Here is a 13,026-nt window from a genome sequence, read left to right on the forward strand (position 1 = left end):
AAGGGCTATCCGTCTCTGTCTGTCACCTCATTCATCGTCCCCTGCTCCGTCCTGCCGGCCCATCCGTCATCCGCTGTCACACACACACACACACACACGCACACACACACACACTTTCCAACCACTTTCACACACTCTGCAACAACGACGACACACACACACACACATCAAAGACGAGCGGCCAGGCACACAAACTTCGGCTCGTTCTCCGCCCTGTTTCACACATTCACTGCGATGACACACAAACGGACGCGCACACAACTACGTTCAGCGACACACACACTCAAACACTTTCACAGCGATGATGACAAACACGCGGACACAAACACAAGCCAGGAAAGCCACACAAACTTTCTCTGAGGCTCTTCGCCCCGTTTCACACATTCACAAACACAGATACACTCAACTGGGATGACAGACACACAAACACACACTAAAAGAACACACTCGCCAATGACGATGGCAAACGCGAGTTCCCCTCGCTTTCACGCACTCGCCTGCCAAGCGCCCCTTGTTTTTTCGCAAAGTTGAAATACGACAACGACACACTCGCCGCCCTCTCGCACGCGCAGACACACATGCACACTCGCTCCGCCCAACATCCTGGATTCTCAGCGCCCAGTTCTGTCCCTCCTCCGTCTGGTTCTGGTTTTTCCCAGGACCCGGAAAAACAAGACCGCCCGGCCACTTCCTGCCCTCGTCTGTTTCTCAGTCTCAGGTCTGAGGACCCGGGTCGGCCCCCGGGACGACTGGGGACGTGTTCTAGATCTGGAGCAGGTTCTCACCAGAGACTTCAGACTGTGACCTTATAAAATACTAAATGATGAAACTGTAAAAGCCAATCACACGTCACTGTACACTTGCTCTGAGCAATTTTCTGAACTTTTACTTTTGAATGTCCAGAAATTGCCAGAGTGAGTCCACGGGAGAAGACAGCAGAATTGACTCCGAGCGAGTGGACGTGTTGATGAGGTTTCTAACACTGGAAGAACACAAATATCTCAGGATGAAGAAGAGGAGCCGTACACGTAGAAGACGAAGACGTCAACTTGGAAAGACGAGGAGATTTGCGAGCTTTTGGTGATGAGGGCCGAAACGGAGATTGTCAAACAAGTTGCCAGAGACTCTACCATCTACCCAGGCTCCGCCCCTCGTCCTCGTCAAACTCCAGAAAATGTCTGGACCCTATTTTCCAGAGTTCAGTCGAGAAACTGTTATCTAGAGAATCGCTCACGTTATCACACCAGACTACAACGTGTGCGTCAAAGTCTTTCTGACAGAAATATCGATTCATCTCAGTGAGATTTTACCTAATAACAAATAAGGAGAAAGATCTACAGATCATTTGATTGGTCTGATATTCTGCAGCAGTCTTTTTGCTTCGTCTCTGCACGTGCACCATTTTTAAACATCTCTTCAAACGTATTCTGCAAACAGCCTTTATTTTGTTAGTCATGGCCTCTGTGTTTCTCTGCTGCACCTTTACGGTTTCCTGCGTTAACAAATTTTGTGTCCAGCTTAAACCTGTCTTAGAAATTAATTTATTATTTTTAAAAGGTTATTTCTCACTGTAAAAAAAGTGAGGAATTCGACGAGAAATAAAAGAGAGACAAGAAAGAAAAGGACGAAATGTCGGAAGTTTAGTGTCGGAAGTTTAGAAGACATCAAACAGCAAGAGAAGATAAAAGAGGGCTGGAAGAGATGAGAAGGATGGGGAATTAAAAAAAAAAAAAAAAATGAGAAGGGGTTGAATAAAATCAGAAATAAAGGAGGAGGACGAGGACTGTGAGGGAGGATGGGAAGAAGGATGAAAAGGACGAGGGGAGGGAGCGAGCGACGAGGTAGAAAAAAAAAAGATAGCGGAGGCAAAAACAGAAAGAGAGAACGAAGGAGAGGAGGACCACGAGGGAGACAAAGACCTACTTGTCTCAAGTCACTGAAGGCCAGAAGCAACGTGTCACCCTGGAAGCCTGCGACCGGGCCGGCTCTGGCAAAACCTGTGGGAAAATACAAACCCGCCCCCCCAGTCCACCCCCGGAGAGAGGGAAGAGAGGAGGAGGAGTAGGAGGAGGAGAGGAGAGAAAAAAAGAGGAGAGGGTGAAAAACTGAATAATAAAAGACCTGGTTGGATTTGCTATGCATCGGGATAGATTGGCAGACAAATGACAGCCTGGTGAGGAGGAGGGAGGAAGACGAGGGAGGAGGAGGGAGGGAGGGAGGGAGGGAAGGGTGTTAGAGTCATGTCGCTGGGTCTTGTTGAAAAAGAGTGTGTGTGTGTGTCTGTGTGTGTGTTTGTGTGACTAAGAGAGGGAGAGTGTGTGTTTGTCGGTGTGAAAGAGCAAAGGGTTTTGTAGCGTACGCTGTGTTGAATGTGTGTGTGTGAGAGAGTTGGTCGCCTTGTCAAGTGTGTGTGTGTGTGTGTGTGTGTGTGTGTTTGTGCGTTCACTCGTTGTTTGTGCAGGGCCCCGCCGCCGTGTTCGAGAACAGGCGAGAACTGTTGGATTTTGAACCCAGGGTGACGCCTGTGTGTGTGTTTGTGTGCGTTCGGATTGCTTGTGTGTCGGGGTCGTACGGAGTGTGAGCTGGGGTCCTGGCGTCAGTTGGCCCCCGTAAACAAGCCGACGGGTATTCTGAGCGAGGGAACGAAAGAAAAGAGGAGTGCTGCGGGGAGAGAGGGAGCATAGCCTGTCGCTAATCCCTTTCACCTCAGAGCGCGCGCACACACACAGACACACACACACACACACATTACACGCCTGCCATCTTCAGTGACCCCCGTGACACACACACAGACACACACAAGCTACAGTATCTGTCGAAGTAACCTTTACTCCTACATCCATTATTTTACCTTTAACTTCACTCTTCACCTCCTATTCCTCTGTTTCTTTCCTCCTCCGTTCATCTCTTTTCCCTCCTCGCTTGAACAAAGTTTTCCAACCCTGACCCGTGTGCACGCCGCCGACCGACAGCCAATCACAGCTCTGCACCCCCCCCCCCCCCCCCCCCCCCCCCCCCCCCCGTGACTTACGTAGGTAATCAGGAAGGACTTTACTGTTCCACCCACAGAATGTAAATAAAGATGGAGGACAAGTGTCCACTTCGTCCCCCCGTTTAGAAATGAAGCTCAGATATTAAACGTGCAGGAGACGTCATGTGGCGTCTGTGCAGCCGTGATCGTAGTGCGGAGACACGGTGTTGAGGCCCCACTGATATATAGATATATATAAAAGTGATGTTTTAAATGACTTGTGCTTGTTTGTTTGTCAGCACAAGAACATAAACATACCGAGTTAATTTTGTGGAACATGAGCCAAGACAGAAGTAATTCTGGATCTGACTAAACGGGGGAGATCCAGGATGTTTGTTTTCGTGCTCTTTAACACGGCGCAATGCGGCGCTGACGGAGGTTTCCTCTCTCTGAGGGCCCTTCACGTCGATTTGTCGGTGGGATTACGCAAAATCCACGGAACTGATTTCAAAACAAACTCTGTGGAGGAATGCGGTCGGGGGCCTCGGAAGAACCCGTAACGTTTTTGGTGTGGATTAAGGGGCAGATCCAGATTTATTTATTTTTCGGTCCATTCAGCCTTTTTGTCACATTTTCAGGGAATAATGCAAATATTGATTTAAAAAAAAAAATCTGCCGGAAAACAATTTGGTGCAGATCTGATAAAAACCTGAATATATTAGATCTCAGTGTTTTTATAGGGGAGTAGTTTTTTACTCTATTTTAATGTGTAGCTGAGATGAACTTTGATTTATTGAATTATATGACACACTATGTTTTCTTACAAATAAATGATTACGGGTTTGTCGGACTACTTCTTTTCTTCTTTTTATATTTCAACTAATTTTCTCAACCCAATTTCTTTCCAATTTTCCTCATTGTTTCCAGCAGATTTAGTTTTCCCCACTCAAGATTTATTTCTTCCGCTTTCTTTCACTTTTTCAGTCCGTTGCTGTTAAATATTGGCTGCTCTTTTTTTTGGTTGCTCTTCATCTTCGTCTCATTAACTTTCCTTTCATCGCTTTATTTCTCTCTCCTCCATCTTTTTCCCATGTTCCCTCCTTCTCCTCCCTCAGCTTCTCCTCCTTTTTGCCGTGTTCCCCGCTGATCGTGTTCATTTCATCTGCACCTCCCGCTCCTTTTTTTTATCTGTCACAATCCTGAAATTCCTCCCTCTATTTAATCTCTAATCCCTCTTTCTTTTGCTCTCCCTCACTTCCTCCGTCCTTTCAGAGTCACCATTAATTTTCATTTAATCCCTCCTCTCATCCGTGTATTCTGCCCCGTATTCTTCTTCTGGTGGTTTTCTTTTAATTTCACACCTCTTTCATTTAATCCTTTTTCCGTCTGCCCTCTTCTCTCTCTCCTCCCTTTCATCCCATTCTTCTCTAACCCTTTTACCCTATTTTTATCATTTAACCCTTCCTTCCTTCCTTCCTTCATTCACTTTCTTTCTTTAACTTTATCCAACGATGTAGTTTTCTTCCTTTTTCACTTGATCATTTTTCATCTCTATCTTTACTCTAGTTTTCAGACTATTTCTGCTTTTTAGTTTTATTTAATGACTCCTTCCACCCATTTTCTATTCCTCTGTTTACTCCTCCTTTCATACATTCGTTTTTTATCCTTCTTTCTCACATCACTCGTTCACGAACCCATCGCTCTGACTATTCATCCTCTCCCTCTGTCAAATATTCCCCCTCTTTTCCTTTCATTTATCATCTCACCTCTCTTTATTTTAATCCATTTACAGTTTAACGGTAAAAAAAAAAAAATCCCATCCTCCCATTTCTTCCCCTTTAATCCGTTCATCCACCTTTGCACTTTTCATTTTACCCCTTTCCATTAATCCCTTGTTCCTGTTCTTCTCTCCGCTTTCTCTGTCAGGTCCCTCCATCTTTCATTCATCCCTCTTCCCCCTTAAATTAAATCCCTCTCTCCCCCGCCACCACATCCTTTTGCTCCGTCCTGTGGTTTCCTTCTGCTTATTTCTCTCTCTCTCTCTCTCTCTTTTGAATTCTTCACATCCCTCAAATTGTTTGCCTCTTCTTTCTTCCATTCTTCTACTGTATCTTCACCTCCTCCCGTGTCTGTCTATTCTTGCAGTGTTTTTTTTTTTACTCCCTCCTCTGGGCCCTCCGTCTGCCCCGAATAAGTAACTCCGTAACCTCCTAACCCCTCCGCAGCACTGCACGCATGTCACTGTGCATTATGTCACACACACACACACACACAGACACACACACACACAGACACACACACACACACACACTGTGACCCGCACCGTGACTCTAAGAACCTTGATCACGAACAAAAAAAAAAAAAACTGAGCCAACGACGCCTGGCACTCTTTCATTTCTCCTCCTCCTTTATCTCCGAGCGCTCTGCATATATACGCCTCAACAGAAGAAGAAAAAAAACAAGGCGATGGAGGGAGGTGAGGGGAGGAGAGGGAAAGAATGCATGGGGGGGGGGGAGGGAGGAAGAGGAGAGAGCAGTGAGGATGCGATGGGAAGGAGGATGGGAAAACGATTGACAGATGAGAGGAGTGTCGGGGGGGGGAAGGGGAGGAGAAGAGGGGATCTAAAGGATGCTCTCCGCCGAACCATGCAACTGGTTGTTCCATAGCGCCCCCTGTGCCGTCAAATCTAAACTGCACCCATGCAACATTTCAAGCTTGCTCACTTGAACAGTTTTTTAATTCAAAATCATAAAAATGCTAAATTAGTTTTGTTGGGAATACGTGTATTTTGTGTAGTTGTGGACGAGTGACCTTTAAATCTGCGTGTTTGATGTGGTGCACGTCTTATGTGGGATGAAGAGGAGAGAAGAAATATGTCACAGACGAAGAAAGGGGATGAAATGGCGGCAGAGAGAAGAAGGAAGACGGTAAAGTAGAGGGACGAAAATGGGAAGAACAAAAAGAGGAAGGCCAGGAAACCAATCTAACCAATATTAAAGATGCATTTATAATAAATAAAAAACGTGTAAAAGTGAATGTCGACTCACTCTCGCACTCCTTGACGTCGGCGTTGAGCTGGTGCAGAGCTCCCATGGAGATCTGTCGGATCTCGGGGTCGAGCAGCAGCTGCATCAGCGAGGTGGAGATGTGTTTACAGGCCGACATGCACGCCGTCTGAGCCACTTTACCCTGAGAGACGGAGAGAGAGAGAGACGTTGGTTAGTGAGCGGCCACGTTGACGTCTCAGTCACAGTTTGACATCGTGTCCAGCGTCCATCTTGGTTTTTTTTTAAACCAGATGTAGCCATATTTGGAGGATCGTCGTTTTAGAGAGTGATTTTTTTTTTTCTCGTTGACTTCTAGAGAACCAACCAGTGGAGTCGCCCTCTGCAGGTCGTTTGAGAGAAAACAGGTTTCAGGCACTTGGACGTTGGTTTCACTGTTTTTCATCAGACAGCAGCAAAACAGACCTTCATATGAGCGACGACATTTTAAAGGGACACTACAAAGATTTTAAAAATATCTGCTAACTTTTTTTTGGTCTTTTGTCGACCTGAGAACTTCTCTAAGACTGAAACACGGTGGTTTGGAGACAGTGTACAGGTGTTACTCTTTTAATCGAGGCTGATTTAAAAGAGCTCTACATCTTAATATGAGAGAGACACACACACACACACAAAAACTCACTCACTCACACTCACACACACACACACACACACACTGTATGCTGAGTTCAGGTGTAGTCAGAATGATGAAGTACTATATTAAGAATAAAAGCAGCGGATGAGGAAGTACATGACAACGCATTAATACAGAACACACAACATGTGTTTGGTGTGTTTGATTGAGTGTATACTGTGTGTGTGTGTGTGTGTGTGTGTGTGTGTGTGTGTGTGTGTGTGTGTGTGTGTGTGTGTGTGTGGCCTCAACGTCTACATTCCAACAGAATGAAGCTGAGCTGAAAAGAGGGAAACAACAGAAAATGAGGTGAAGGTAATCCAAAGCAGAGGAACAAGCTCTGGTAATCATTAGATAACTTAATTATGATTGTGATATAACTTAAAACTCCAAAAGTTTCGACAATATGTTATGTTGTAAACAATCGCAACAACCGAAAGCTATTAAAAAATGACACTAAAACACGTGTGTTGTTATTGTGATTCCCACTTGTTCACTAACAAATGAAAAATCCAATCTTTTATAAAAACACATTAATCGACATGTTATTTCTAATTCTTTGCTTTCGTGAACAAACAATCTAATGAAATGATTTAATAATTTTAGTGAAAAACTTCATTTCCTCTTTGTTTTCTCCTGCTGAAATCACTGTAACAAACAGAGTCCCTAGGTTTCTGCACATCTGAATGGTTGAATGTCTTTGAGACAAAATAATTTAAACACAATGAAATTAAATTCATTGCTTCACAGAAACTCTGGTTTCCCCAAAGAGATTCGTAAACTTCATCTCATGACAAACATCGACAGCAGCAGAAAGTGAAGCTCGGTTCATTCAGGAGGCTGCGCTCGCCTCAGAGGGAAAAATCTAAATCACACACACGGTGAACACGTGCGTCCACACATGTTCGAGAAACACACACCTACAGACCGGCCGGATTTCCTCCACTACGACGCTGGCCTCTGAACTCGGTACGCACACACACACACACACACACACATACGCTCCACACAGACACACACACGCTCCATACAACCCCAGGGGTGAATTATCATAGGGTGAGATTGAGCGTGAAATGGGTTAATTCTATTTACATGTCCTGAACCAGCACTGACTGACACACACATGAACACACAGGTAGGTCTGTCTGACAGAAACGTCTCAGAGTTCAACACAGGAGGCAACTGGGAACGATTAGAGGAGAGGAGGAGAGGGGAGGAGAGGGGAGGAGAGGAGAGGAGAGGAGAGGAGAGGAGAGGTATGAGGCAAAGAGTACGGAGGGGAAAAGTGATGGAGGGTGAGGAAAGTTGACAGAGGGTGAGTAAAAGAAAGTAAGGTAAGGAAACTTGAAGATCAGTGAAGGGAGGACAAATTATGGAAGGTGAGAGGAGAGAAGGTAAGTAAGCGGAGGTGAGGAAAGGAAGAGAAAGCTAGGTAGGTTAAGGAAAGGGAGTGATAAAACCGAGTGATGCTTCTTCTCCATCCTCCCTCCCTCCCTCCTCCCAGCTAACGAGAGACGTTCATCAAAGAGCTCGTTAAAAGCCACTCGGCTGCTAACGGCTGAACAAATAGACGAGAGAGAGAGAGAGAGAGAGAGAGAGAGAGAGAGAGAGAGAGAGAGAGAGAAAGCAGGCGAGGCGGAGGGAAGGAGGGAAGGAGACTGGCGGGGTCAGGCGGAGGAACAGACGAGGGGAAGGGGGCTGGTGAATAATCAAGGTCGAGGAATGAACGAGGGAAGAGGAAGGAAAAGGAGAAGAGGGAGGAATGCAGACAGATGAGAAAGACAGTGAAATATTCAAATAAAAGCATCTGTCTCTCGTTCTCTTCATGTCGACGTTCGGGGGTTGAAATTCAGTTTAGACTTTTATATTATTAATGTCAATATTAAATCAAATGACGACGTGTAAAGTGAAATTTGTCTCATGTCTCTTCAAAAACCTCCTAAAAGTTCATTTTATTATATATATATTAATTCGTTTGTGTGTATTTTTCATTGTTGTCAAAAAGTTGTAAAGATTTGAGTAGTACGGTGGGTTTTTGCATAAACACACTGAGGAGTCAGAGTAATATTTGATCTGTCTGAGCTACACTTCAAATGAAAAGAGGCTCAAAGGACTTTTGACAAATTACTTAGAACAACCAGAACCTCGTATGTGAAGCTTTTCAGTGCGATAACAGATTGACGGGCACTTCCAAACAGAACCGCTCCTCCCAAGTGCTCCCTGCGGACTTCGGCTCCGCGATGCCAGGAGCAGGCCGAGTTAGGAGAAACGCACCGGCGCGGCGAGTCTTTCCCGATGCCATAACGCCCTGATTCACGACTCCTGGAGAGGATTCGACACGGTGTATAATATGCTCTCCGTCCATCCAGAAAGCTGTCAGTCAAACCGAGGAGCCGCCCGGGGCAGCCAAAAGTCAAGAGGTGGGATCGCGGCAAAAGAAAAATACGATACTGGCGTGCGACACCCCCGGAGTTCTTCCGACTAAACCCGCGGCGTGGAGTTCTGAGGGGCTACAGGTGCTTGTTGTGATTCACGACCTGGATTTATCTGCTCGTGTGTTTAGATTCAACACAAACTGAAGCTCAGATTCGCCGTAAAGGGAGAAGCTCCGGGACTTTCGGCCTCGTGGAACAAATTCAGATAGTTGCGTTATGGCAGGAATTAATTCATGTCACTCAGGAATAACACCACAAAAATGAAGTCTGGACTTTTGTGAATGTTTTCACTCTGAGTGTAACCTTGACACAGACACACACACACACACACAGACACACACAGACACACACAGAGAGCCAGTGCAAGCAGCTTCACCTCAAGGACTCAAAACCACATTTAATCTGACAGACACCAGAGTTGGAAATTTCATTTTGTCTAATGGAACAAGTGGTAAATCCATTTTTTTGAACTGGCTTTTTTTCCTCTCCTCCGCACACGACTGCATATTATTGTGAAAGACGCATATTTTTGCTCATATTAAAGTTGACAATCTTAAATTGAAATGTTTTCTTTTAGCTCCTGTCTCTTTAGGAAATATGTTATAAAATACCGAATAATAATAATATGACTATTCCTCTTTTTACAGCTACGAATTCTACAAAGAAAACAATATCAAACCTCAATTACATTTTTCTTTCAGAGTCCGATACAGATATCGTGGGTATTATTGCACATTTTTTAAACATATACAGCTCCAGAAAAAAAATCAAGCAACCACTTCAAATTTCTCGATAGTTTAAAGAATGGAACTAAAATGTTCATTTTACTTTAACACATTTCTATCAACAGTAAAAACCAGAGAAACTTATAATCTCGTAATTTTTTTCCACAGCTGCATACTGGCCAATAACGGTATTGGAAATTATTTTCTTTCTAATATCCATTTACTCAGGCCCTGGAGTATGTCAAGTTTTTTGAGTCGGGCAGAACGTCTGGGACGATGTTAACCGGCCAAAAGTTTCTCGAACATTTGCCCGACGCAATCAAACCGGCGTTAACAACTTGAAGGTGACTGCGTACGATTACAACACATGAACACAGACGCAGGCAAACGTGCATCACTTCCTTTTCATCCCACATGCCGGTTTGGTGTAGGGAGGTGATCGGGGTCAAATTTAAAAAACGGGTTAACAAGGTCAGTCAGGGATTTGGTAAACAACACTCCGTTACCACAGCAACCGCAGATACTCACCGGTAAGGTAGCGTGTTCTGTTGGCGTTCCCTGAGGTAAAAAAACAAACATAAACCGGGAGATTTAGCCCCTGGCAGAGCCACTGAAACTAAGGTGTTATTAATGGGAGACATGAATAGTTACAGGAAACCGAAGCACGAAAATAGAGCTCCTGAATCAAACCGCTGCGATGACACTAACAGCTTTTTCCACCTCTGTGTTTTATTGCACACGGGCCCTTGAGACGATGCTAATCTGACTATCTGGCGCTCGGCGGGAGCATCACGGGGAACTCCCCGACGCGCAGAGGAGAAGCCGCCGCCAAACGCTTCTCGGAGCGCTGCAGGACGAACGATCAAGGAGCATTACAGGTCCAAGAATTTCCTCTCTGATTTCCATGCTATCACTTTCACTCCCAAGGCCATTCCCCGTTCCATCTCTAAACCGGAGCTCAATGTGATTATGCGTCTTTAGCGACGTAGCGCTGAACTCTTGCAGAATTATTAGCTCTTGGATATGGCAATGTTTTAATCTCTGGGAACTGGGACGTCAGACGTGTGGGAGCTTCTTAGAGCTGTTAAAGAAATGTGAGCCCGCCGCTGTTCCCTCAGCACGTCTGCTCCCGTTAAATTCACAGCCGCTAAAAAACTAAAACACACACACACACACGTAGAGAATGTGGCAGATCATTGCAAGAATGTTGCTGTGTCACAGTGAGAATTCACTTCATTATAATCAGTGACAGGTCAGCGTGTGTGTTTGTGCTTATTCCAAGTTGCATAACCTCTTGGATTTCATTTTCTTAAGAGTCATAAAAACAACACGGCCTCTAATCCTGGATTCTTGTTTTTTTTTTTTATACAATATTTTTCTTCCAGTCTATTTCCTTCAAGTCCAGTTCTACGAAACCTTGACCGTGTTCAGACCTGGTGTTAACATCCGCCGCTGCAGCCTCTGAGTTGAGACACAGCAAATCAAACAGATCTGAGAACCCCAGATAAATAAAATATGTTTATTACACAACCTTCACCCAGGAGCAAAAATCAAACGCTTCTAGTTGTGATGACTGGTTCAGCAGCGACACCATGAAGTGTCCAAGTTTGTGGAAATCATTTAAAATCAAATCAATTATTTCAACGTGTCAGAAAAGGTCATTTCGAAATGTGACAAGAATAATTATGATCCTGACTCAGCAGGATATGATGCAGCGGCTGTAGGACAGTAAAAAAATTTGATTTTGGTCAATGAAGATCTGTGCGACAGAGATACTGTAGATGTAGTAGAATTAATACGAGAACACGCTGATACCTGTGTACTATCACCAGTATTAACATCGGCAGTAATTTTTTATTCCTGCTTCTCCTCCCTTCAATAGTATCAACTTCATTTCTGAGTAACTCTACTCTTTTATACGATCGCCTCCGTTCCAGAGGGTCATACCACCCGGCTTTTTAGATCCATAGCATCTGATCTACTTAGGAGGCCCCGTGCCATGTGTGAGTGTGTGTTTAAGTGCGTGTGTGAGTCGGGGGTCATGTCCGGGGCTCATGGGGGTGTAGGAAAAGCTTCTTAGAAGTGCTGGAAAACACTTAGCTCAACCACCGTGTGTGTGTGTGGCCTTATGGCCTTGTGACCCGCTTTGACCAAATCTGTGTGCGCAATCATCTTAGCGCCAACCCGAGTGTGTGTGAGTGTGTGTGAGTGTGTGTGAAGATTTAAGAAAACTGTCCGTGTGCATTCTACAGGAACCGAATAAGCGTATATAGCTCACACAGATTCTGGATCAACTACTGAGAATAAACTCAACTAAAAAGACAAATTCAGCGTGAGAAAAACATCTGGATTAAAGACCCCGAATAAAGATGGAGGACGTGTCTCCACTTTCCTCAAATATCCAGAAATGTAGCTGAAAGAATCTTGAATTCAAACGCTGCCATGTTGTGGATTCAGAGTCTGTTCAGTAGCGATCGGGGATTTAGGTATGAAGGTCCCACCGATTCAAAAGCTTGACCAATCGTACGTCAGTCTCACTCGTGAACACTTGGACATGAGCGTGAGAAGAGAAGAGAAAGACAAAGATTATTTGACACGTGCTTTGAGTTTGTGTTTCGGTCCATGTCCCATCTACTAACATGGAAGAGGTGTAGTTTACGACCTATTCTGTCTCCAGCCATGATGACGGGACATTTGAATGCATCTCTGCCGAGTTCAAAGCTCGATATCTTCGCAGGAAAGTGCAGCTCTCCAACCATCACGTGTTCTCCTGTCACTTTCTCTCCTTCACGGGCCTTTTGACTTGAAGTGATGGGTCACATGATCAGTTTAATCCGCCCACAGGGGCTGGAGGGCGACACTTTTGGGGCGATGGACGGTGTTAAGGATTATACAAAACAAATGTGAGAAGTCACAAGCAGCTTCCACGATTATTAATCCTGGATTTTTCGCACCGTCGCCTGAAACTAAAATCTTTATTTAATTTACCAGGGAACATTTAAGACGCTTACTGGATGAAATGATTTCTCCTACACGTATTTCATTGGGCTCTACGGGGAACCGTGTGCTGTTCGTGGTGCAATATGAAATCCTGACGGAGCGTGTAATGTCATCACGACCAGGCTGCGGAGTCAAGAGTCTGAGCCGCTGTGTAATCTCATGCTGCTGACCCGAGCAGCTCGACCCTTTAATGAGCTTAACGGGCCCCATGTTAAC

The 13,026-nt window shown here is 44.9% G+C and overlaps 1 protein-coding gene across 1 annotated transcript in view; it reads right to left on the reverse strand.

Moving 5' to 3' along the window:
* The window catches only part of exoc6b (exocyst complex component 6B), a 76,543-nt gene that overhangs the window by 27,859 nt on the left and 35,658 nt on the right, over window positions 1–13,026 (reverse strand). The window contains 2 exon segments of the mRNA XM_034568830.1: window positions 1,924–1,997; window positions 6,020–6,161. Coding sequence (XP_034424721.1) covers window positions 1,924–1,997; window positions 6,020–6,161 — 216 coding nt within the window.

The sequence above is a fragment of the Hippoglossus hippoglossus genome, chromosome 18 (assembly GCF_009819705.1).
Source record: "Hippoglossus hippoglossus isolate fHipHip1 chromosome 18, fHipHip1.pri, whole genome shotgun sequence".
Taxonomy (NCBI): Eukaryota; Metazoa; Chordata; class Actinopteri; order Pleuronectiformes; family Pleuronectidae; genus Hippoglossus; species Hippoglossus hippoglossus.